General features: G+C 52.4%; 1 protein-coding gene across 1 annotated transcript; it reads left to right on the top strand.

Moving 5' to 3' along the window:
- Positions 1-9103: 9103 nt before the first annotated feature.
- Positions 9104-21280, top strand: UHRF1 (ubiquitin like with PHD and ring finger domains 1). The gene is made up of 16 exons (XM_036399418.1): positions 9104-9256; positions 11979-12242; positions 12993-13165; positions 13577-13792; positions 13929-14035; positions 14206-14392; positions 15122-15245; positions 15320-15427; positions 16196-16300; positions 16819-16925; positions 17393-17555; positions 17643-17780; positions 18143-18254; positions 18371-18528; positions 18784-18882; positions 19839-21280. Exons 1-16 carry the CDS (start codon positions 9104-9106, stop codon positions 19983-19985), a joined length of 2361 nt encoding a protein of 786 aa, XP_036255311.1. The 3' UTR covers positions 19986-21280.
- The last annotated feature ends 1492 nt before the right edge of the window (positions 21281-22772 follow it).

Raw genomic sequence — 22772 nt, 5'->3', positions numbered from 1 at the left:
ATTTTATCTTTCTTGTGTTTTCTCTGTGGGGTGGGATGACCCTGCCAGGACATCAGGTACCCACGAAAACAACTCCATCACCCCCCTCCTCAGCTGGGCAGGGGAGAGAAAATATAACAATAGAGCCAGTCTGGGAAGGACATGAAAATCCTGTGGAGTTCTCCCTGGAGGGTGAGCCAGGATTCCCAGCTGCAGCATTCCATGGCTACCTGGAGACTTGCCTTCACATCCTACTGACCAGCAAGGCAGGAAATCTCACTTCCTGTGAAACCCAGGCTCAGAGACATTCTCATGACACAATGGGATTGAAGAAGTATAAAATGTTGCAATAATCCAAACGGGTATTGGTTCCCTAGCACAGATCTCCTGTGGTATCTGGTCACTCCTGTATTGGTAATAAACCCAGCTTTACTCTGAGCCTTAGCCAGGCACAGCAGGGATTTCAGCACATTTGTTCTTTGGGACAGAGTCTGCTTTTCTCTCCTTTGCCAGTTAACTCCTATTCTTAGACTTGCTATGACATTTTCCAGTGGAAAACCCTCAAACCAGAATTCCTCCCGAACTGGATTTCCAAGCCACGCACTGCTCCAGGCTCACTGGCAGACTCTTCCCAAAAACCTTTCCATCTGAGTTGTGGTGGAGCCCATTGTCCCGTTTCTTGTGTTCTTTGCCTCATGCAAGGTTTTGATTTTGCTGAGAAACAGGAACAGAGAGATGGAGAGAAGCAGTGAAACCAGCATTTGTGAGCCCTGGACTGGGCTCTGCCACTGGCCAGGGACACCTCAGGAGGTGACTTGGCAAAACACCAAATATTGCTGCAATAACCACTGAATCAGGCAGAATTCAGTGAGCTTTGAGCAGGGCAGGGATGCCAAGTGCCCCATGCCTATAGCAAAAGTGTCACACAAGTTGTCACCTCCAGCCTCCCCAGTGAGAAGCTGGGAGCCAGTGCTCCTCTGGGAGCCCTCCCCATTTATCTGCACAGCAAAACCACCACTGGATCTTCACCAGGCTGGGAGAAGTTGTAAAAAGCTGCTGCAAAGGAAGCAAGGCTGAATATGAAATCTGAGTCCCAAAGTCCACAGGGTTGCTGTCAGTGGCTGCCCCTCCTGCTCTGCCTCAGGGCAGGTTTGTTATTTCTTCGGAGCCTTGCAGGGCTGACTTGGGGGCAAAGCACAGCTCTTTCAACACCATCACAAACAACCCCTTTGCTCGGTTATTTTACTTCTGGACAGGTGCAAAAAGCTCAGACTGTGGAGTTTGACAGTGTGGTGGCCTTGGTGTCAAGGCCAGCACAGAGAGAGCAGCAAAGGGAAGAGGGGAGGACTCTGGTTAGAACAATTCAGGAGTAACTTCTTGGCTGATGTAAAAACTGCTGTAAGGTTGGATCAACCTCTGAAGTACAGGGATCCCGTGTTAATTATGGATGCAGCCTGCCAGGGACAATCCTTCAGCACAGTCATGCTGGAACAAGGTTTGTTCTCCACTGTGGAGGAGAAATCCATGTTTTGCAACACCCAGATTTGCAGTGTGGGCAGATCTCCACAGCATGGTTTTCTTTTCTCTCTCCCTGCAGAAGTGCTGAGCAACCCTTGCTCTGCTTCAGAGATTGCAGGAAAGCCCAGTGCTTGGCAACTCTGGGTCAGGTGGTTCTGAATCCTTTGGAGAAGCCACAGCCAAGCCAGGAGGGTTGGGAGTGGAAATCCCAGCGGGCAGAGGAACAGAAACAGCAGCACTTTGTTTTGGTTGTGGTTTCCTTCATATGAAAGTGATGATCAGATGACTTCACACCATTGCTACATCTGAAATATTAGGTCACTGCTGGAGAAAGCTCTTGAAACAGGTGGTTTCAGAACAATGAAACTTCAGTGCTCTTTTCTGGCATCAAGGTCAAGAGATTTTCTGGTTTCAGGAGCTGAACTCCTGATCATTGCCCATTTGGAGTCAGTGAAGGAACAAGGGCTGCCTCCCTGATTTCTGGCACTGGCAGTGACCAGTTCATGTAAAACTGGTTCTTCACTCCCCTTGGCTGGGAGGTTTCCCTGCAGGAAGCAGCTCAGCTCCATGAGAACAAACAGGCTGCTGGTGTGGGCTCCTGTAGCATCTTCATGTTCAGGAAGCTTCTCCCCCTTCCAAGGGATTTCACCTTGGGAGATAAACTGAGCCACAGCCAGCATGGCTGGTTCAGGGGCCTAACTGGCAATTCCTTAATGACCACTGAGGAAAACAAAGCTAAATTTAGTGCTTTAGATGTGAGCAGGGAGGGCTAATCAGGGCACAGGAATTCAATTGTGCTTAAAGCACCTATTTACATTCTTTTCGAGATTTGCCACTGATACCCGGTTCCCAAAAATGCAGAACTGGGTCATGGGGTGTCTGTGGGGAATGGGCTGCAAATGCTTTGAGGACAGAATTAGTTTTAGGAGGAAGATCAAACGATTCCCAGCTTTGACCTGAGGACAGTAGTTTCGAGGGCTGGCAGAGGTGCCCATCTCACCTTTCTGGATAAACCAGCAGCACTAGGAAACCTCAAAGATCAAAGCCACCCTTGCTGATGGATGCAGGGCTTCCCCCACACACCTCCAGCAGAAATTAAACACCAGCCAATGGCCACCACTGGGTCAGCAACTGCCTGGAACAGAGATAGTTTAGGAAAGAGGAGAGGAAGTTTTAACTGAAACAACTTCTCAGGGCTTCCCAATCTTTCCATGAGGACAGAGTTCTTGGTTTCATCTGGCAGCTGTAACTTGCAGAGCAAGCAGCTCAGCACATTCCCATCTGGAATTTTCAGCAGAACCAGCTACAGAAGCTGAAATCTTTCCCAGCCATCCACAGCTCGGGGTAGTCATGACCACATTTAAAGCCTCGTTAGTCTTGAGAAACACTAATCCAGTTTGCCAAAGCTCCCTCTGGGGGCTGGCAGAGCCCTGCAGGTACAGGGTGCTCCTGAGCAGGAGCTCTCTCGTCACTCAGCTCCCGTGCCTCCACCAAAGGATCACGAGAAACAGCCCCGGGCAGGGCTGGCAGCGCTGTCACAGGAAGGGAATGCCGGGCTGGTCACCTGCCCCTGGAGCATCCACCTCGTCCCCACCATCCCCAAACACAACGCTGTGCAGGTGACTGGTGGGAGTCACCTCCTGTGGACCCCCCAGCTGAGATCCGCAGCAAGCAAGAAGCAGGACGCAGCTTTTAAACCCCAAACTGCTCTATCGCAGGTCAGAGATCCACAGAGTAACCAAGGAATCGTCTCAGGGCTGGGAAGGAGCCTTTAGGGAATGGTCTGAATTGGAAAGGATCACCTGGTTCCACCCCCCAAGCCTCTCAGCCGTTACCCAAGGCAGACACATCACAACACCAGAAAATGTCACCTTTGGCCTCAGAGAGCAAAGCCCCCCCCACGCACAGAAAAAGCAGGGACAAGCACCCAGCTCCTGCCCTGCCAGGGTGCTGGAAGGGCCCTACGGCACACCAGGTGCCACCAGGGAGCTCTGAGCCACAGCTCCTGCGGGGACCGAGCCGGGGCCACCCAGCCTCTGCCCTGGCCAGGGCTGCAGAGCCTCTGGGCAGTCACCCCAAGCCCCCACACAAGGCACAGAGCCCCCCAGCCCAGCCTTACCTGCCTCCTCCACGCCCGGCACCGCTGGTACTGGGAGCACTGGTGAGACTGGGAGCGCGGGGCGCCGCCCCACTTAAATACCCCGCAGGGTGATTGGCAGCGCGGGGCTGATGGAATCCGGAGCCGGCCTGGCCAATGGCGGGGGAGCTCAGCGGGGTGGGGCTGCAGGTGAGGGGCCAGGGGTCCCCTCGGGGTCATGGTGGGTGCTGGGAGCTGCTGTTTGTCCCCCCAGGAGGGACGGGCCTGGCGGGGTGTGCAGGGGATCTGTCAGAGGGTGTCCCATGCCCTGGTGCTTTGGCTTTGGGGCCATGGGATGGTGGAACACCCTGAGCTGGGACCCCCTGGCCCTGCACAGCCACCCCAACAATCCCCCCGTGCCCGAAGGCTGCTCCTGCAAGGAGCTGCTCGTGGAGGCCAAGCACTGGAAACGGGGTGCTGGAACAGGAATGAGCCCCTGTCTGTCCCCCAGCCCCGGGGCTGCTCCTTGCAGGGGTCACAGCTGTTGTCACCAAGTCCCAGGGAAGCAGGACGTGCTGTTTGTGGTGTGAACCATCATCATCATCATCATCATCCTGATGTTTTCTTGGCAAAGCTCCCCCTCCCCACGTGGGGGCTGCTGTGCCTCCCTGAGGAGCCAGAAGTGCTCTCCCACCTCAGCCCTTGCCAGGCCCTGCAGACACCTGATGATGAAACTTTTGCTTCTCCTGTTTGCTGGGATTTTCAGGGTAGGAGTTAATTTATGTTTCTATCCTTGCAGAGGGCCCAGCAGTGCAGGACTCCAGGGAGCTCAGGGCTTTTTAACAGCTATAACAAATACTGAAAACTCCAGTCAATGCTTTTCTTTTCTATTTGTGCCTTTTCATCTTCAGCTCTCAAAAACTGGTTTGAAAACATCAATTAAGCTTCCTGTTGTCTGTTTCCAAGATCAGCGGGGGAGGAAACTGAGGCACAGGTAAAAATTATCTGAAGTCTTCTAACACTATTACAGTGATTGAGTCACCTTGTTTTGGGCCTCTGGATGCAGGAGACCTTGGCTCTGGTTCTGTATTGCCATTCAGGCAGGGGGGTGCCAGTGGTTTTTGAAAAATGTGCTGTTAAGCTGACAAAAATGTAGAGAATTGTCACTCCTGAGCTTTGGGGCTGGAAGGAATCCTCACCCTGAGGCTGGCTGGAAAGGCCTCTGGAGCTCAGGAGGTCCTGGGAGCTGGGACCTGGCTGAGTCTGGGAACCTCCCAGGGATGGAGATGTCCCACAGCCTCTCTGGCTGCTGGACCCATTGGGTCTGGATGTTGCATTAATGGAGAAGCTGCTCCCAGTGTCCACTCGGAGCCTCTCCAGCTACAAATTGTGGCTTTTGCCTCTTGTTTGATCACCTGCACCGCTGGAAACAGCCCTTGTGCATTTGTCTATGTGACACAAGCTCCATATTCCATCACCACCGGGGAGCCTGTCACAGAGTCACAGGATCCAGAATGGCCTGGGTGGGAAGGACCTTAAATTTTTGATGCAGTTCTGAAGTGTTTGATATCTTGTACTAAAACTGAAGCCAGCAATTGTGACGTTTGTAAGGGAAATAAAAATTGTTCTTGTCCTGTGAAGAGTTGATGGAATGAAGTTTTTTTTTACAGGAACCAGGAATCAAGAAACGAGTCCTGTGTATTTTGGAGTGTTGGCCTGCCATGGCCGGTGCTGCATCCTCAGGTAAGGTGTCAGTGCTCCAGCTGCCAGGTGGTTCCTGGGTGTGAGGTGCCCCAGCGGGTCAGTGCTGTGGGGATGGTGAAAGTCTCATGGGACAGGTTTTATTTCATCCCCTAAGTGAGTGCAACAGCACTGTCTGCATGATACAACCCATATGGCTGTGGTGGGGCACAGGGGAATGGGAGAAGTGATAGCCAGTAATTAAAATTAACCAGGCAGTGTTTAATATCTAATGAGTGGCTTTGATATTAGGGTAAAATGTCAGTGCTGGGATTTCCTGCTGGTGGCAGAGCTGCCTGCAGGGTCAGGACACTGGATTTGGGAGATTGCAGTGTCAGAGCAAAGCTTTGCACAATTTGCTACTGTGACCCTTGGTGCTGTATGAAAGCCACAGATCTAAATCCAAGATAAAATCATCATAAGAGGTTTGGTGGGGTGGGAAGGGCGTGGGAGGAAGTGGAGAAACACGTTTGGGGAAGGGAGAGGAGCTGTGTTGGTTGGGAGCCCCGTGCAGCCCTGAGCAAAGCTGCAGCATCCAGACCCAGGGCAGGATCCTTCAGGTGTGAACCCCACCTGCTGCTCCCGTGGGGGCCAGGAGCCCCTGTCCCTCAGGCCTGCTCATTCAGCTGCCTCCTGGCTCCTTCAGCTGCCTCCTGGCTCTGCCTGGGGACGAGGCCTCAGCCTCGAGCTTCTCACTTGTCCCGTCCTGCTGGGGTTTCTGTTGAGTGCAAACCTGCAGGTGTGCGTGGGATTTGGAGGGTCAGACCCCTGTGTTGGGAGCCATTCCTTTCCCTGCTCTGAGGTGTGTCACAGCTCAGCATTGTCCCTCTGGGGCCCAGAGGCCACATGTGACACTGGAGTTCCCCCTGCAAGTGTTCATCCGCTGCAGCGGAAATCATCCTGCTGCTCTCCCAGTGCATGAGTAACCTGCCACCATGCCATGGTCACCTTCCCCTTGTCATCTCCCCTGGGGCAGGCACAGGCACGAGAAGGGATGAGAATGATGATTCAGGGCTGGGGCATGAGGAGCTCTGGTTCTGTTCCTCAGGTAAGCGAAGCCCTTGGGCTCCCAGAGCTGCCTGGGCAGCTCTGCAGGGCCCACGGAGGGGCCAGCTCTGGGTCATTGTCATTCACTGCTGTGCAAAGCCCACCAACCTTCCTGGTGCCCCCAGGCCTTCAGAGCACTCTCCTGGGCCAGGACCTGCTGCAGGTCTCTGCTGCCCTCCCTCTGCATCAGCCCAGCAGGACCCTCCTGTCTCCTGTGCCTGCTCGAGGTGAGCCACTCCTGCTCCCCTTCCAGCACTCACCGGGGCTCCCCAGCACCTGCCCTCCAAATCAAGGACTTTTCAGTTTCCCGTGCTCTGCCAGCGAGCAGGGGCACAAGGAGCTGGGTGGGAGCATGGCCAGGAGAGGCCAGAGGGATATTCCACCCCACAGAACATCCTGCCAGTGCAGGAACCGGGGGGCTGGGACCTGTCTGTCCCTGCTGTGGGACGAGCTGGGTCAGCAGTGGTGAACAACTCTGTTGGGCACCTCTGGCAGGGAGGAATTCCTGCCCAGTATCCCAGAACCCTCCCAGGCTGCAGGAAGTGGCTTCAGCTTCATCCTCCAGTACATCTGCAAGGGCCAGCAATGACTTTGTGTCGAGGCAGAGCCTCCAGCCCTGGCAGGAGATGAAGCCTGGCTGCTGCAGGCTGCCTGAGTGCCCCGACATGGAGCCCATCCCGGCTCCTGCGACCGTGGCTCATCCCTGGGGTCCATGGCGGCTCCAAGGGAGGATGGGACCTGTCCTGCCTGTCCCCTACGTGTCCCCTATGTGGGAGGGCACCACATCCCGCTGCTGGCTGTGCTCCAGTGCCGAGGGGAGGCCGTGGGGGCGGGGAGGGGAGCACGGAAACGGGGTGTGCCGGGCTGTGCCGGGCTGTGCCGCGGCCTCCCGCGCCTCGTGCTCCTTTGTTCCAGCCCAGGCCGCGCCATCCCCGCGGCCCCAGCCTGGCCTCTCTCTCCCCCACAAGCGCCAACCCTCGGCCTCTCATCCTCCTCTTGGAGCAGGCTTCTCTCAGGGGCCTCTTGGCCACGCTTTTCCCCCATCCAACGGTTGTTTTAAGCAAATATTATCATTTTTGATTTCCTCATAGCATCGGTGGGTTTGGGGATAAACATCCTGCTGGATCTGCCCTTTCTGTCAGCTCACGCGGCCACGCCGCGGCCCTGCTGTGTCACCCAGGCCACGTTGTCACCAGTGGGGCCCTGCACAGCGCCATGAGTCCCCCTGGAGCTAACGGCCTGGGGAGTTAGAGCCCTTTTGCGGATTATTTGGTTTATTCGGATTGCTCTGTTTATTGGAATTCGGTTATTCGGATTATTCGGTTATTCGGATTATTCGGTTTATTCGCATCTGGGTAGGGCCTGGAGCCCCCCAGGGGGACAAGAGCCCTCCTGGAGCCCCCCTGGGGGAACAGGACCCCTGGGGAAGGGTGGCTGTCATAGAGGGGTCACTGGAGTCTCCTCTCAGCTGGGGCTCACCAGGTTTAGGACAATAACCGGTACCGTGCCCGCGGCCCCGGGGGTTCAGGGCGGATGGAGCCCTTGGGGATTCGGGGGGGTTTTGCCCCCGGTATCGCAGCGGAGCGGGGGGCGCCGGGCCGGGTCATTGGCGGGGGATCCCCATTGTCGCCCCCGGTCGCCGGCGGTACTTTCCCGGTCCCGTTTCCCTCCCAGGGCCCCCCGGCCCCGGGAGGCGGTGGCGGCCCCGCCCCGCCCGCGCGTTCCCGCCAGCGGCGGCCAATGGGCGCGCACGGGGCGCGCGCGGGGCTTTTCCGCGCCAAACTCCAAAGCCCGCGGAAAGCGCGCGCGGCACCGGCTCCGGCCCCGCACCCGGTGAGTCCGCCGGGACGCCCAACCCCGGCCCCGCACCTGTTGAGTCCGCCGGGACGCTCAGCCCCGGCCCCGCAACCGGTGAGTCCGCCAGGACCCCCAACCCCGGCACCGGCCCCGCACCCGGCGAGTCCGCCGGGACACCCAGCCCCGGCCCCGCCGCCCATGGCGATGCTGCCGCGGGCCGGGGAGCGGCCGGTGGCACCGGGAGCGGGAGGGCGGTGAGGGGCGTGGCGGTTTCCCCGCCCTGCCCGGGGGGTGCGAGAAGCGGCGGGAGCGCTCCGCGGTGCCCGGGCGGTGACAGCTGGGTCTGGTGCCCCGGAGGGGTCGCGTCGCTCGGGGCTGCGACAGCGGGACCGACCCCCGCCCCTGAACGGGCCCGCGGGAGGGGGTGTGGCCGTCAGGGGCGGTGCCGGCGGCACCGGTGCCCTGCGGGCCCGGGGAGTGGCATCGCCCCGGGGGCTGCGCGGGGATGACGCGGCCGGGCTGGGGCGGGTCCGGGCGCGGCGGGGGTCGCTGACGCCCCGCGGTTCCCGTCCAATTCCGGGCGGGTGTGCGGCGGAGGGGCCGCGGGCCGCGTTGTGCCGGTGACGGCCCCTTTAAGACCACGCGCTTCGCCCCCTATCCCCCTTTATCCCCTCTCTCATTTGCATGATCGCGCGAGATTTGGCGCGTGGGCGCGGCGGGCGGGTTTCAATTGTGGCGCGAGATACGGCCGGCGCGAGCGGAGCCGTTAGGCTCCCGCGTGGGTGGGCGAGGCCCGCCCGTCGCAGCCAATCAGCGGCCGAGCCGGCCGGACCGCCGGCCAATGGCGTGCGGCGGACGCGTGAGGGGGGCGCGGCCGCGGGTGCGGGCCCGCCCCGCCGGTGCCGCCGCTGAGCGCGGTCCCATTCCCGGGGCAGCGCCGGCGCCATGTGGATCCAGGTGCGCACCATGGACGGCAGCCAGACGCACCGCGTGGACTCCCTCTCCAAGCTCACCAAGGTGGAGGGGCTGCGCCTGCGGATACACGAGGTGTTCGGCGTGGAGCCCCACCGGCAGCGGCTCTTCTACCGCGGCAAGCAGGTACCGGCGCGGCGCGGGCATTGACAGCCGGGGAGCGGCAGCAGTGCGGTGCCGGACACCCCCACCCTGCCCCTGCTCCCCTCCAGCTGGGGACGGAGGGTTTTATTTATTTATTTTTAATTGCGTGGCAATAAGGGGTTTTGCTGCCATCTAGTGATCCCCGCTCCCTCCCGCGCTGCCCTGTCCGTGGGTTTGCAAGGAGAGGTGCCCGCTGCCTTTATTCTTACTTTCCTTTACTGTTTTCTACCTAATGTGTTGCTCTTCTGCCTTGACATCGCCTTTATGAAGTGTCTGGAAATTACCAGTGATTTTATGGTCTTTAAAGTGCTTAATGTTTTTGTGCCTCGCAAGTTTCACTGCTCTGAAAGCCGTAAAGATCTCATTTTCCTTTGTAAATTGGGAAAAGCAACTCATGATTTTGAAGTTCTTCAGGTCTGATGTCAAATTCTCACTAGGTACAGAACACTTGAGTGTCTCAGTGCTGTGTTATGTTCTCAATAACACGTTTACAATTGCTGTTGCACAGCTGTTTTATTCTCTGTCAGTTAATAATGTAACTAAATTAGCAGTGAAGTCAATCAAAACCATTTAAAAATACAATTGCTGCATTCTGCCTAGTTCTATGCTGCTAAACCTTCATCCTAGAGAAACTCCTGAGCTGGTGTTTGGTTGATCACAGGATTAATTTCAGGAAAAGCAGTGGGATGCTGAGTTGGCTGCAGATGGACTATTTTTTCTGGCTGCTTTTCTTTCTGTTTTAGGCAGTCTTGAGCTAACTGTACTCTGTAATTAGCAGGTGTGGCTGTAGAACATGGAAATACACCTGGACTAGCCTCAGTCTAAGCTCAGGTACCAGTTCTAGCATAAACAGCGGCCTGTAGGATGGTGTAGCATCACCTTTCTGTTGGCTTGGTGTAGATTTGGATGCATTAATGACCCATTTGTGTTGTAAATCAAGTGATAAGGGAGGTTGGTTCAGGGCAGGTGCTACCTGTCAGCCTTTCCCTGAGGTCCCTGTGCAGGCAGCTGGGGTTAAGCAGATTTTCAGAAGTGGTGACTTTCAGTCAGTTTGCCCTTGCCCTACAAAGGGAACCCCTCCTCCTGCAGTTCCAGTGTTCCCTGGCTCAGGCAGGAACGTGACCCAGCCTCTCTTAGGCCTTGTTCCCATTGTGCTTTGTCTGGCTCTTGGAACCCCTGCAAATGTTCCATTTCTTACTCGTGAGCGTTTGTCAGTGGGGTTGGGAAATTAGCTGTTAGTTCAAACCTGCCTCCTTTGTTTGAGGCTTGTCCTCAGTGCCAGGCTCTTCTTTCTGGCTGTGCTTTGAGCTCCTGTGGTTTCCTGTCCTGTTCCTGTGCTCTTCCATTTCACTTTGCACCTGTTGTCACTCGTGTCCTCTGCTGCTGTTCCCATGTTGGTGACACTGTGTCCTGGCTGAGAAGAAACAACCAGTTTCTGGTGTGTTCTTATGCACCTCGAGGAGTTTTCGTCTCTGAACCAGCAAAAAAGCTCAGACCTCTTCCTGCGCAGTCAGATTTCCAGGGATTGTTCCACAGCCATTTGATGCCATAAATCAGAATTGAATTATCATAGTGATTCCTGTGAAGTGTAAATTTTTGTGGTTTTGCTCTGCTTCCCCCTGATAGAGAACAAAGCTCCAGGGATTGCTTTTTCTGGTGGTTTAGGCTGGAAAGGGATGATCATTTCCTGTATAATTTCTTAGTCAGACCTTAAATATGTGGGGAAGCTTGTCTGAACTTCTGACTGCTCCGTGGGCTCCAGCCTTACATGTTAACTCTAAAATGGTTGTGCTCCTTAGAGCTCTTGAGAGGTTATTGAGGGGCCTCTTTCTGCCTCTGTACTTCTCTTTTTGCAGGGGCAGGGTCTTGATTTGACTACAAACCATGCCAGACTTGCCAGATAAACTCTTAGAATTAGAGGGAGTGTGAAATTAGGACACGCCAGGCTACGCTGAAGAGCGATCGAGTAGTTTCAAGTTGAATTGAATCTTTTTTGATTTTACTTTCAATGGAAAAAATGTGTGTTTGCTGGGAGAAAAGTGTGTGATTAACTCTGGCTTCTACTTACTGCTACGAATTATGGAGATGGTGTAACAATAATCTGGATCACACACAATTAAAATATAAAGACAATCTGCATTAGCATTTGGGATGTGTCTGAATTGAGGAAGTAATAATTTCCCTTTGTGTTTGTAGGTAATGTGGAATTGTCTTTGAATCCTGATGGGAATGTGGGGGGTCTGTAGTTAATTGATGTTTCTAGGGAACGTGCTGCAAACTTTTCCAGATCTCCTAGAGGCTGGGTAGCGAGTCCAGAGCAGCATGGAAGCCTTGCTCTGGCAGATTGAAAAAACAGCATTTAAATATCAGAGCTGAGAGAGAAGAAGGGCGCAGATCTGGCTGATAATGGTTCCCAAGCCACGTGGTGGATGCTGGCGGGCTCTGAGCTCGATGGGAGGCTGGAGCCAGCCCGGCGAGCGGCTCCGTGAGCGGCTCCGTGAGCGGTTCTGTGAGCGGCTCCGTGAGCGGTTCCGTGAGCGGTTCTGTGAGCGGCTCCGTGAGCGGTTCCGTGAGCAGCTCCGTGAGCGGTTCTGTGAGCGGCTTCGTGAGCGGCTCCGTGAGCGGTTCTGTGAGCGGCTCCGTGAGCGGCTCCGTGAGTGGCTCCGTGAGCGGCTCCGTGAGCGGCTCCGTGCTTTCCCTGCAGATGGAAGATGGGCACTCCCTGTTCGACTACAGCGTGGGGCTGAACGACATCGTGCAGCTGCTGGTCAGACAAAGCCCGGCCGTGCTGCCTGCGGGCAGCAAGGACAAGGACCCCGAGCTCTCGGACAGCGACTCCGGCTGCGGCTCCGGCCCCAGCGAGTCCGACAAGAGCTCCCACAACGGGGAGGCTGCGCTGGAGCTGGAGGGACAGCCCGGCACGGCCGCCCAGCCCGACTGGCCTGACCCCTGCTTCGGCCTCTACAAGGTGGGTGCTCGCACGCTGGGAGCCCTCAGCCTGCGCCTGCCCAGGGCCGTTCCTTCCCTGGGCTGGAGAATCGCTGGAAATCTTTCGCACTCCAATTGTGTGGGCAGTGCCTTTCTTCCTCTCAAACACTCCGACAACAAAGACAGAAATACCAACCAACCCACAAACCAATTCAGTACAAAATGCTCTAGGTCAAAAAACTTAATTTTTTCATTTTGTCCTTTGAAATAAAACTACAATGCATTAATTAAAAAAAAAAAAGTATTCAGAGTGTCTGGTTTGATTTTTTTACAAATTTTCCCAATATTTTTGCTTGGAGTCACTACATTTGTCAAAGCTGAAACTTTCTTGAATGAACAAAAGAAAATCTCGAGCAGCTATTCAGAATCATTTTATTTCTCTGTTTCAATGGGTTTTATTACAGATCTAGTGATGTCTTTGCCAGGTTACGAGCAAGACACTTTGAAACTCTATTTCAGACTAACCAATAATGGTTTGGGCTCGCTAACAAGGCTGGGTTTACACGTGCTGGTGTAGAATGGATTTATAACCTTACAAATTCAACCTAAGCAGGCTGTAGGGCTGCACAACAGGACCGGGAGAGCAGAGGAAATCTTAATTTTTAAGGTGGTCAGTTAAATATGTTGATAATGGTGCAGTTCTTGAGATGGTTAAATCTTTAAGTAGATTGGAAATGAATGCCTAATTTTCAAATCTGTTTTGGTGAGCTGTGCTCTTGGCTCTCTATAGATCAATGACTTGGTGGATGCTCGGGACACGGACATGGGAGCGTGGTTTGAAGCCACAGTGGTGAATGTAACCAGGAAAAAACCCACCAGTGGATCAGCTGAGAGCTGCACAGATCCTGACCAGCCCACAGCTGTCCCTGAAGAGGATGTAATTTATCATGTGAAATATGATGAGTGAGTTTTGTTTTGTTGCTTTCTTGGCCCAATAAAGTCATTTGGGTTGTGATGTTGATGGGAAATTTTATTGTAGATATTGCACAAATTAAAACAGAACTGGGCAGTGACATAGTAATTATGTCATTGTGTCCTGGCAACTGTGAGGTTGTTTTGCAGTTGGAATTCCAGGGGGCTGGAATCATGTTTTTATGGACACCAGCATTTATAGGAGGTGCTGGTGTCCAAGGGCTGAAGGGAGGCAATAATATCAAAGTCAGCCTGGTTGGTTCTGGCTGTGTCTGTGTGGGAGGAGATTTTGTCCTTGATGGTATTCTTGTGTTGCACAGCAAAGTCAACCTGTCTGCATAACACCTGTTCCTCCCCAGAGCTGATGTTGAATCTGATTTCTGTTGTGTCCCTCCCTTCAAGTTATCCAGAGAATGGGGTGGTGCAGATGAGCTCGGGCAACGTGCGGGCTCGGGCACGGACCATCCTCAAGTGGCACCAGCTGGAGGTGGGGCAGGTGGTGATGGTCAACTACAACCCTGATGAGCCCAAGGAGAGGGGCTTCTGGTACGATGCTGAGATCCTGCAGAAAAGGGAAACAAAAATGACCAGGGAGCTCAATGCAAAGATACTACTTGGGTAAGCTGTTCATGTGGAATAAATGGAATTTTCCTGCTCTGCTTCAGCTTTCTGAGGTCTGAGTGACTCTGCTGGCATCTGTGAACTCGAGCTGTGGGATACTTCCAAACTCTGATGTTTCCTCAACTTCTTCTAGGGAAGCTGGTGATTCCTTGAATGACTGCACAATTATATTAGTGGATGAAATCTATAAAATTGAAGAGCCAGGCACTGCTTCTCCCATCAGTTCTGGAACCCCAAAACGTGAGTCTGATATGGAGTTCTTGCATGTCTGTCTTACCCTGTGATGTCCTGCCAGTTGTCTCTGTGAGGGTCAAAGGTTTAAAGAGTCCAAGACACATTCAGTTGTGCCTCCTTTGACCGTTTCCAGTGGATCTTGGCACTTGCTGAGTGTGGTTTGTGTTTGCCCACAGGACAGAGTGGACCCGTGTGTAAAGCCTGCAAGGACAACCCAAACAAGACCTGCAGGGTCTGTGCTTGTCACATCTGTGGGGGGAAGCAGGATCCAGATAAGCAGCTCATGTGTGATGAGTGTGACATGGCCTTCCACATCTACTGCCTCAACCCTCCCCTCAGCAGAATCCCAGATGATGAGGACTGGTAGGTTCTGAGGAGGTGTGTGGGGTGTCACAGTTACATCTGATTAGGAACAGGGAGGGATGTGGGTGTTTAGGGTGTTGTTTTTTTTTTTTGGTAAAACTTCATAACTTTTCATGAGCTTAATGAGAGCAGGTTTTAAACCCATGGCTTGCACACTCCTTTTCCTAGCTCTGGGATCTAGATGCCTTTTTTGTGTACCTGCCTAAGGCCAGGGCTTGGAGCAACCTGGGATAGAGGAGGGTGTCCCTGCCATGGCAAGGCTTGGAATGAGATAAACTTTAGGGTCCTTCCAGCCCAAACCAGCCTGGGATCCAAAGAGGAACAAATGAGAACTTGATGGTGGGAGGCTTCAGCTGTGCAGTGGCTTTTATGGGTCACTGCAGGCAGGCCCCATCATCAGATCAGGCAGGTTTGTGCATGAGATGTGTACACTGAGAGTAGTGGGTAGTGAAATACACCTTTCAATAGACACAGAGTCAGTGAAATGCACTGGTTTATCCCCTCAGTGTTTCAATACTGTGTACAATGATTTTATGGCACAGCCATTTCCTGACACATCTGCAGTGGCTGGTGCAAGGACAGGAGCTGTTGTAGGTTAAATTCCAGTATGGAAAGTGTTTCCATGTCCTGTCTAGTTTCACATGGGGAAATTGTAACATAACTCACTGTGTTTGGAGGAAACGCTCCTAATTGAAGGCTTTGCTACTTGTTAATTTTCACTGACTGTAGGTACTGCCCTGAATGTCGAAATGATGCAAGTGAGGTGGTTTTAGCAGGAGAGAAATTAAAAGAAAGTAAAAAGAAACAAAAGATGGCATCTGCTAATTCCTCCTCCCGGAGAGACTGGGGCAAGGTCAGTCCAAAGCTGTTTTACTTGGAATTGTGTTTGTTCCTTTGGGCTCTTGGCTGATGCTGCTCTCTGCCCAGGGCATGGCGTGTGTGGGGCGCACCAAGGAATGCACCATTGTCCCCTCCAACCACTATGGACCAATCCCTGGCATCCCTGTTGGCACCATGTGGAAATTCAGAGTTCAGGTATGAAGCTGAATCATGGCCTGACCTACTGTGGGGAAAAATGGGAGTGATCCAGCTCCTACAAGAAACCGAAACAGTTAATGTGGAAACGTGCGTGTCACTGGATATATGGAAGTGCAGAAGGAAAAGAATTCTGGCTTTGTCTGGATCAAGTGTTCCATAACTAATGCTGCATTGTTGGACCGTCAAGGGCTGGTTTATTTTGTTGTAGTGCTCTTTTTTTGGTAACTCAAAAACCCCAAAGCAAGCGGATTTGTTCCCGGTAGTTTGTCCTGGAGGTGTGTAGTGTGCCCTGGCAAGGGTGTCTCAAATATCCACATACATGAAACAGAAGCTTTCCCATGCTGTTAGAAAGCTGGGGCAGAAAAAAGCACTGGCCTGTCCAGATCTTGCTTTCAGGTATTGAAGGAAGGTTGCTATTACAGCTCTTTCCAAACTATACAGATATTTAATATCTGTATTATTCTTAAATACCTGGAAGTTTTTAAATAAGCAATTTCAGTAAGAAATATCCAAATTGTTAGATTTGCACACAAACCTCATCCATGTGTTCAATTTACCGATACAGTCAGTGCCTTATTTTTTTAGACGTGTTTTTATTTTTTGTTTCTTCTGCCTGGAGCTTTTTGGAGGATGATGGTGAGAGCAGCTTCCCCCTGTGACACATGGAAAGCAAATGTGAAGTAGCACAGTTGGTTCAGCTCCAAGCCCAGTGCTGTGTGGGGCCTGTTGAGGGCAGGTGCCTCCAAAGCTGCTTTTGTCTCCCAGGTGAGCGAGTCTGGGGTGCACAGGCCCCACGTGGCAGGGATCCACGGCAGGAGCAATGATGGGGCCTACTCCTTGGTGCTGGCAGGAGGATATGAAGATGACATTGTGAGTGGATTCTGATTATTTATGCACAGAACCAAACAAACTTGGTAAAACTCCACACCAAACACTTGCCCAGCTTCACCCATTCCCTTCAGAAGCAAACGAGGCAAGGAAAAACTGCATTGATCTGTGCCAGCCTGAGCCACAGGATCATCCAAACCCAGTCTGATATCCCTGTGTCAGCTTTTGATCCCAGAGTTCTGACTTTCCAAGGTCTGCCTTACACCCACATTGGAACAGTCTCGTGGGCTGTGCTGCCAGCTGTTCACTTGCAGCAGATCCTGTGTGAGCCTGGGCTGCTCAGGGGTGTGACAAGACAACATTGTCACCATTGTCACCTGGTCTCCTGTCCTGGCAGCCTGAGGGAGAGCCAGGGACTGGCCCAGTCTGGGAGCTTAAATACACAGGAAGCACCTTTCCTTTTTGAGAATGCCCTGCTAAACCTACCTGGTTGAGAGACTCTCCTGCTGCTTTTGCTGAATTCTTTTTGTGACTGTGAACTCCATCCGTGTTCGTTCCAGGATCATGGGAATTCCTTCACCTACACGGGGAGTGGGGGCCGAGACCTCTCTGGGAACAAGCGCACGGCAGAGCAGTCCTGTGATCAGAAACTCACCAACATGAACAGGTTGGCAACGTCTGTGCTCCATTCTGGCCTCAGCACAGGGGGTGTTGGGGCTGTTTAAGCTTTGGAACAAGGGCCAGAATTGGGTCTGGGCTGTGCTTTAGGCTGCAGATCAGTTACAGGATGGGAATGCTCCTTTCAGAGCGCTGTAGTGGGACACAACTGTGAGTGGGGTTGGTGTCACCTGCAATACTGGCTGACACTTAAGGAACAGAGCAATAAATTGGTGTAGGAGTTCTCCTGCTCTCTCCTGGAGACCTTTGCAGCCACTGATTGCAGGAGACCAGACCATTTGTAATTCTGAACTGTTGCTCTCACAGATAAGCCTGGACTTGAGCGGAGGAGGTGCTCTGGGCTGGTGCATTAGGGTCATGCCATCAATAATCAGCTGTGCCCCCATCAGGAGGGTCCCCAGTGTCACGCACAGGGTTCCATGGCAGTACCACACTGAACTCTGGCCTCTCCTGCAGGGCCCTGGCTCTGAACTGCAGTGCCCCCATCAATGACAAGCACGGGGCTGAGGCCAAGGACTGGCGGGCGGGGAAGCCGGTGAGGGTGGTCAGGAACGTCAAGGGAGGCAAGCACAGCAAGTACGCTCCTCTGGAGGGCAACAGATACGACGGCATCTACAAGGTGAGGAGGGCTGAGCTGGGACAAGAGCACGTGCTCGTGGCCAGGGGGCTTGTACAGAGGGTGATGGACTTGCTGTGGCTTTTTCAGGTTGTGAAATACTGGCCTGAGACAGGGAAATCTGGGTTCCTGGTGTGGCGTTACCTGCTGAGGAGGGACGATGAAGAACCTGCTCCTTGGACCAAAGAGGGGAAGGACAGGATGAAAAAGCTTGGCCTGACAATGCAGGTACTGCCCTGGGATATCAGCTGGACTCTCAGCTTGATGGAGAGCAGGGATTTTTCTGTTACATGCTCTTACTGAGGATGATCCTTAACAAAAAATTGAGACTAAAGGGGACATAAATGCTTCCAGTCTGCTGGGTTGTTTGTTTTTATACATGAAGAGGCTAAAAGGATAAAACTCACTTTATTTCTGGTATGGAATTTCTATAGGCTGTGAAGTGCTTCCCTATAGCAGGGATCTGTTGCTTAAAATAGATTAAAAGTGCCCTTGGAGCTGTTCTCCAGAGGTCACTCTTGGACCTGTCCTGGTCTGCAAGTTTGATCCAGTGTGTTGGCATTGAGTGCTCTTTGTTTGTTTCCCTGCAGTATCCTGAAGGATATTTGGAAGCTGTTGCAAACAAAGACAAGGAAAAAGAAAATAACGGGGAAGATGAGTTTGATACCCCAGGGAAAGGGAAGAGGAAAAGGAAATCAGCAGGTTTGTGGAGTAGGCAAGTGGATATAGAAAACCTTGGAGGTTTTTGTGCATTTTACTTGGTTACTCTTTCCTGGTGGTTTTTTGCTTTTAAAAAAAATCTTTGTGTTTTCTTTCAGGTGGGGAGGAAACACCTGTCACCTCTCCAGCAGGGACTCCAAAGAAAACTAAAGTTGAGCCATACAAGCTGACATCCCAGCAGAAATCTCTTATAAAAAGTGATGAAGCCAATGAAAAACTGTGGAATGAAGTCCTAGAGGCTCTCAAAGATGGACCGGTACGTTGGGCTTTTCCCCCAGCTGTAATTGTGCTGTTCCCAGACACAAACCCTTGGCTGAATTAAAGAACAGCCTCAGACCTAAAATGATTGATTTTAGTGTAAACACCCCCAGCAGGTTTAATGGGACAGGATTTGCATATTAAGATTTGTTGAGAATCTTTCTATGATCAAAGTAATCCCTTGCATTTAATGATGGGGGTTTGGGTTAATTTATCTTTCAGCACTAAGTTGATTCAAATGTTCTCTTTGCAGAAATTTCTGAATAAAGTGGAGGAGGCCTTTCTGTGTATTTGCTGTCAGGAGGTCGTGTTCAGGCCAGTCACCACCGTGTGCCAGCACAACGTCTGCAAGGTGGGCTGGGCTCTGCTGGGCTGGGCTCTGCTGGGCTGGGCCTGGGCTGTTGGGGAGGGTGGGGAGGCCCTGGGATGGAATTCCCACAGCAGCTGTGGCTGCCCCTGGATCCCTGGCAGTGCCCAAGGCCAGGCTGGACACTGGGGCTTGGAGCACCCTGGGACAGTGGGAGGTGTCCCTGCCATGGCAGGGGTGGCACTGGGTGGGATTTAGGGTCCCCTCCATCCCAGCCAGGCTGGAGTTCCCTGCTCTCTGCTGTGTCCAGCAGCACTGGGGTGGGTTTTAAGGACCCTCCATGCCCAGCCAGGTTGTAATTCCCTTCTCTCTGCTGTGTCCAGCAGCACTGGGGTGGATTTAAGATCTCTCCATCCCAGCCAGGCTGGAATTCCCTGCTCTCTGCTGTGTCCACAGCAATGGCTGGATGAGATTTAAGGTCTCTCCATCCCTGCCATGCTGGGAGGGATCAGTTCCCTGCTCTCTGCTGTGTCCAGCAGCACTGGGGTGGATTTAAGGTCTCTCCATCCCAGTCAGGCTGGGAGGGATCAGTTCCCTGCTCTCTGCTGTGTCCACAGCAATGGCTGGATGGGATTTAAGATCTCTCCATCCCAGCCAGGCTGGGAGGGATCAGTTCCCTGCCCTCTGCTGTGTCCACAGCAATGGCTGGATGGGATTTAAGGTCTCTCCATCCCTGCCATGCTGGGAGGGATCAGTTCCCTGCTCTCTGCTGTGTCCACAGCAATGGCTGGATGGGATTTAAGGTCTCTCCATCCCAGCCAGGCTGGGAGGGATCAGTTCCCTGCCCTCTGCTGTGTCCACAGCAATGCTCTCAGCTGGGAGTGCAGTGCCCCCGTTCTCTCTGGTCCCTCCCCAGGAGTCTCAGGGCTGGCTCGCTGTGTCAGAGCAGTTCCAAATGAGCCCAGCTCCCTGTCCCTGACCCTGCTGGCTTCTGTCCCCAGGACTGCCTGGATAGGTCCTTCAAGGCCTCGGTGTTCAGCTGCCCCGCGTGCCGCTACGAGCTGGGCCGCAGCTACAGCATGGAGGTGAACGAGGCCCTGCAGAGCATCCTGGCCCAGCTCTTCCCCGGCTACGGCAGCGGCCGGTGATCCCCCAGAGCACTTCTCCCTCCCTGCCTCCCTCCCTGCCTGCCACACCCACCCTGGGCTTAATTTAAAACAAAAAAAAATGTTAGTCTGTGTTTTCTCCCACCCCCCCCTTCGCAAAAAATGGTTTGAAGTCTTCCTTGTTTTGAAAACAAACCTGTAAACTCCAAGGATTATCCTTTTGTATGTTCCTGGGTTTTGTTTTTGTTCTCTGTGTTGAACTTTGCATTTTTATTTTTGTTTTTCATCCCCTCAAACCTGCCATTCATCAGCACAGAATTATTTGTTTCTAATGGACTGAAAGTGCTTCCGGTGAGGCTGCTAATGATGAGGAAAGTTCTCAGAGTGCCCCTGTGCCCCCTTTGTTTTTATTTTTTATTCCAAAAATGGCTTGGTTGCTAGAACAATCTTCACTGTCTGGGGATTTGGCCATCAAGGTAGACTCGTGCATCACCTTGGCAGCATTTTGATACTCAATTTGTACAAGATGGTTCCTGGCTTTCTACCACAAGTGGGTTTTTACTATTTTTTGTAAGAACTGGGTTTTATACATTTGACAAAAAGCCATTTCCCGCTAATTTTGTATCTCAGAACCAGAAGGCTGCTTGCTTAGAGCCAAGTGGTTGGAGCAATATGAAGTACTACCTCACTGGACTTCTCTTTAGGGAAGGATTTGTTCAGCTGGGCGCTGTCCCCTGTCCCGAAATGCCATTGTGGAATATCCTAAAGCCATTCTTAAGTGCCTTTTGTCCTTTGCTGGAAGACTGGGCTCTGAATCACCATCAAGGTCTCCTTTTTTTCATAAGCACTGAATTGTTGGGACTTGCCAGCCGGATTCTTTGGGAGCGTGGATCACTGTAGCTGTGTGTGATTAGTGGGGATTTGCAGAGGATCAGGTTTCCTAGTTATAGGTGTATTGGGGAGTTTTTTTTTTTTTTTTCCTTTGTTTCATTGCATTTCTACTTGGAAATGAAAAATAACCAATTCTGGCTTTTTATGAACCATTTTGTATTGGCCATGCCTGGAGAAGGCTCCCTTGGTCTCCCTCTAACATTACCAAAGTTTGCAGTTTGATACCTCAGCAAGACAGGGATATTTTTAATCACACTTTTCTACAGACAGACTGGAACAAATGTGCCTATTATTGGTTTCCTCAATTCTTACCCTTTGCAAAGTGATTATGTTAATATGTTAGGGAAAAAGACCCCGCAACATTTTATACGTTTTTTGGTGAATTTGTCAATTTTTTGTATAATGTGCAAGCTGATGTTCTCAAAATAAATATCTTTTCAGATTGATTATTGACTGTTCTCCTTCAATTCTTTTGATCCAGAGTGGGTTCCCAGTCCCAGCTCCTTGTGCAGGAATTTGAATTTATGGTTGAATTTATGCCCCATTAAGCCATGCCTTTTGTTTTTCTAAGGGTTGTGATTTTCATTATGATTTTTCACTGCAAATTTGGAGAATCCTCATTTGCTGTTCTTCAACATAATTGCTTCTAGGCACTACTGAGGGCATGTGTTATGTTCAAGATTCCCCAAACTTTTATTTTAACTTGGATTAATTTCCAGTGCTCCAGAATCACAAATGCCAACTGGCAGTTGGAATTGTTTGTCCATTTAATGAATAAACTCCAAAACTGTTGCAAATGCCAAGTCCTGCATCATATTTGAGGTGTTACAGGAACAAGTGTGAGCTTCTCCACAAACCAGAGGAATAAATTCAGCCACTGAGGTTTTCACAAAGGCAGATGAAAGAAATAAAGCAACATTAAGGTGGTAAAAACAAAATCTGTTAAATTAGGCAGCACTAGCACCATCTGCCCTCTTTAAAATAAGTTTATTTTAAGGTCATTGTTAACATGAAACACTTTCAGATATTTAGATTTCATTGGAAATGTTCTTGTGCTTTTTATTCTGTGTTGTGAGGGGAAGTATTGGGGGTGAGCGAGTGAAAGTGAGGAAGTATTTCTGCATTTAAATAGCAATAACTGCAACGATTTCCTTCGTTTATTGGTTTTGCTGTTATTTGGAACTTGAAAAACAAACTTTGTTTCCTCCATAGGTGCCAATGTACTGTTCTGTTCGTGGCTTTTTTAAGCAACAATCACAATTCCTCTGCAAAGTGGACACTTTCTGGTGAGATGTGCCAAAATTACCTGTCCCAAATTACAAAGCCCTACCAGGGAAATGCCTGTGCTGCTCAGTGAGCGGGTTTGGCTGTGGCTACAAAGGGATTTTGTGCTGGGGCTGATGTTTCACCTCCCACTCCCACCCGGGCCCGTTTCTGGGCCAAATCCCCGGATGGGAACGGGAACAGGAATGAAATTTCCTGGGGCAAGACTCAGGGAGGGGAATGACAGCAGCAAGAACCCAACCAAGGACCGGCTCCTATTCTGGGAATTCCCAGGCCGGGCACGGACTGCGAGCTCTGCTGGGCCTAACAGCGCAAATGGGCGAATGCCCCCGATCCTTCCCGGGGCTGGGACAGGCGCCGTGCCCCGAGCTGTGCCCGGACACCGGCGGGGACCGGGACCCCAAAGCTCCCCGGGCAGCGCCGGCCGAGCCTCGGCTGTGCCCGGGGGCTGCGGGGATGGGGATCGGTGATCCTGGGACCCCCCCGGTCAGTGCCGGTTCCCAATCCGCGCTCTCCCCCTCAATCCCTGCTTGTCTCCCCCGGTCCCCAGTATCCCCCCGATCTCCGATATCCCCTCAGTCCCTGCTTGTCTCCCCCGGTCCCCAGTATCCCCCCGACCTCCGACACGCCCTCAATCCCCGCTGTCCCCTCCGG

This window comes from Molothrus ater, chromosome 26, assembly GCF_012460135.2.
Source record: "Molothrus ater isolate BHLD 08-10-18 breed brown headed cowbird chromosome 26, BPBGC_Mater_1.1, whole genome shotgun sequence".
In the NCBI taxonomy this organism is placed as follows: Eukaryota; Metazoa; Chordata; class Aves; order Passeriformes; family Icteridae; genus Molothrus; species Molothrus ater.
This window is presented reverse-complemented; position numbering and strand designations above follow the sequence as displayed.

What these genes read in the sequence shown, in the direction of transcription:
- UHRF1 (XM_036399418.1), top strand. Translation starts at nt 9,104, where the DNA reads ATGTGGATCCAGGTGCGCACCATGGACGGCAGCCAGACGCACCGCGTG. An exon ending in CAGTTCTGGAACCCCAAAAC is followed by an intron (nt 14,036 to 14,205) that starts GTGAGTCTGATA and finishes GTTTGCCCACAG; the next exon opens with GACAGAGTGGACCCGTGTGT. An exon ending in AGGCTCTCAAAGATGGACCG is followed by an intron (nt 18,529 to 18,783) that starts GTACGTTGGGCT and finishes TTCTCTTTGCAG; the next exon opens with AAATTTCTGAATAAAGTGGA.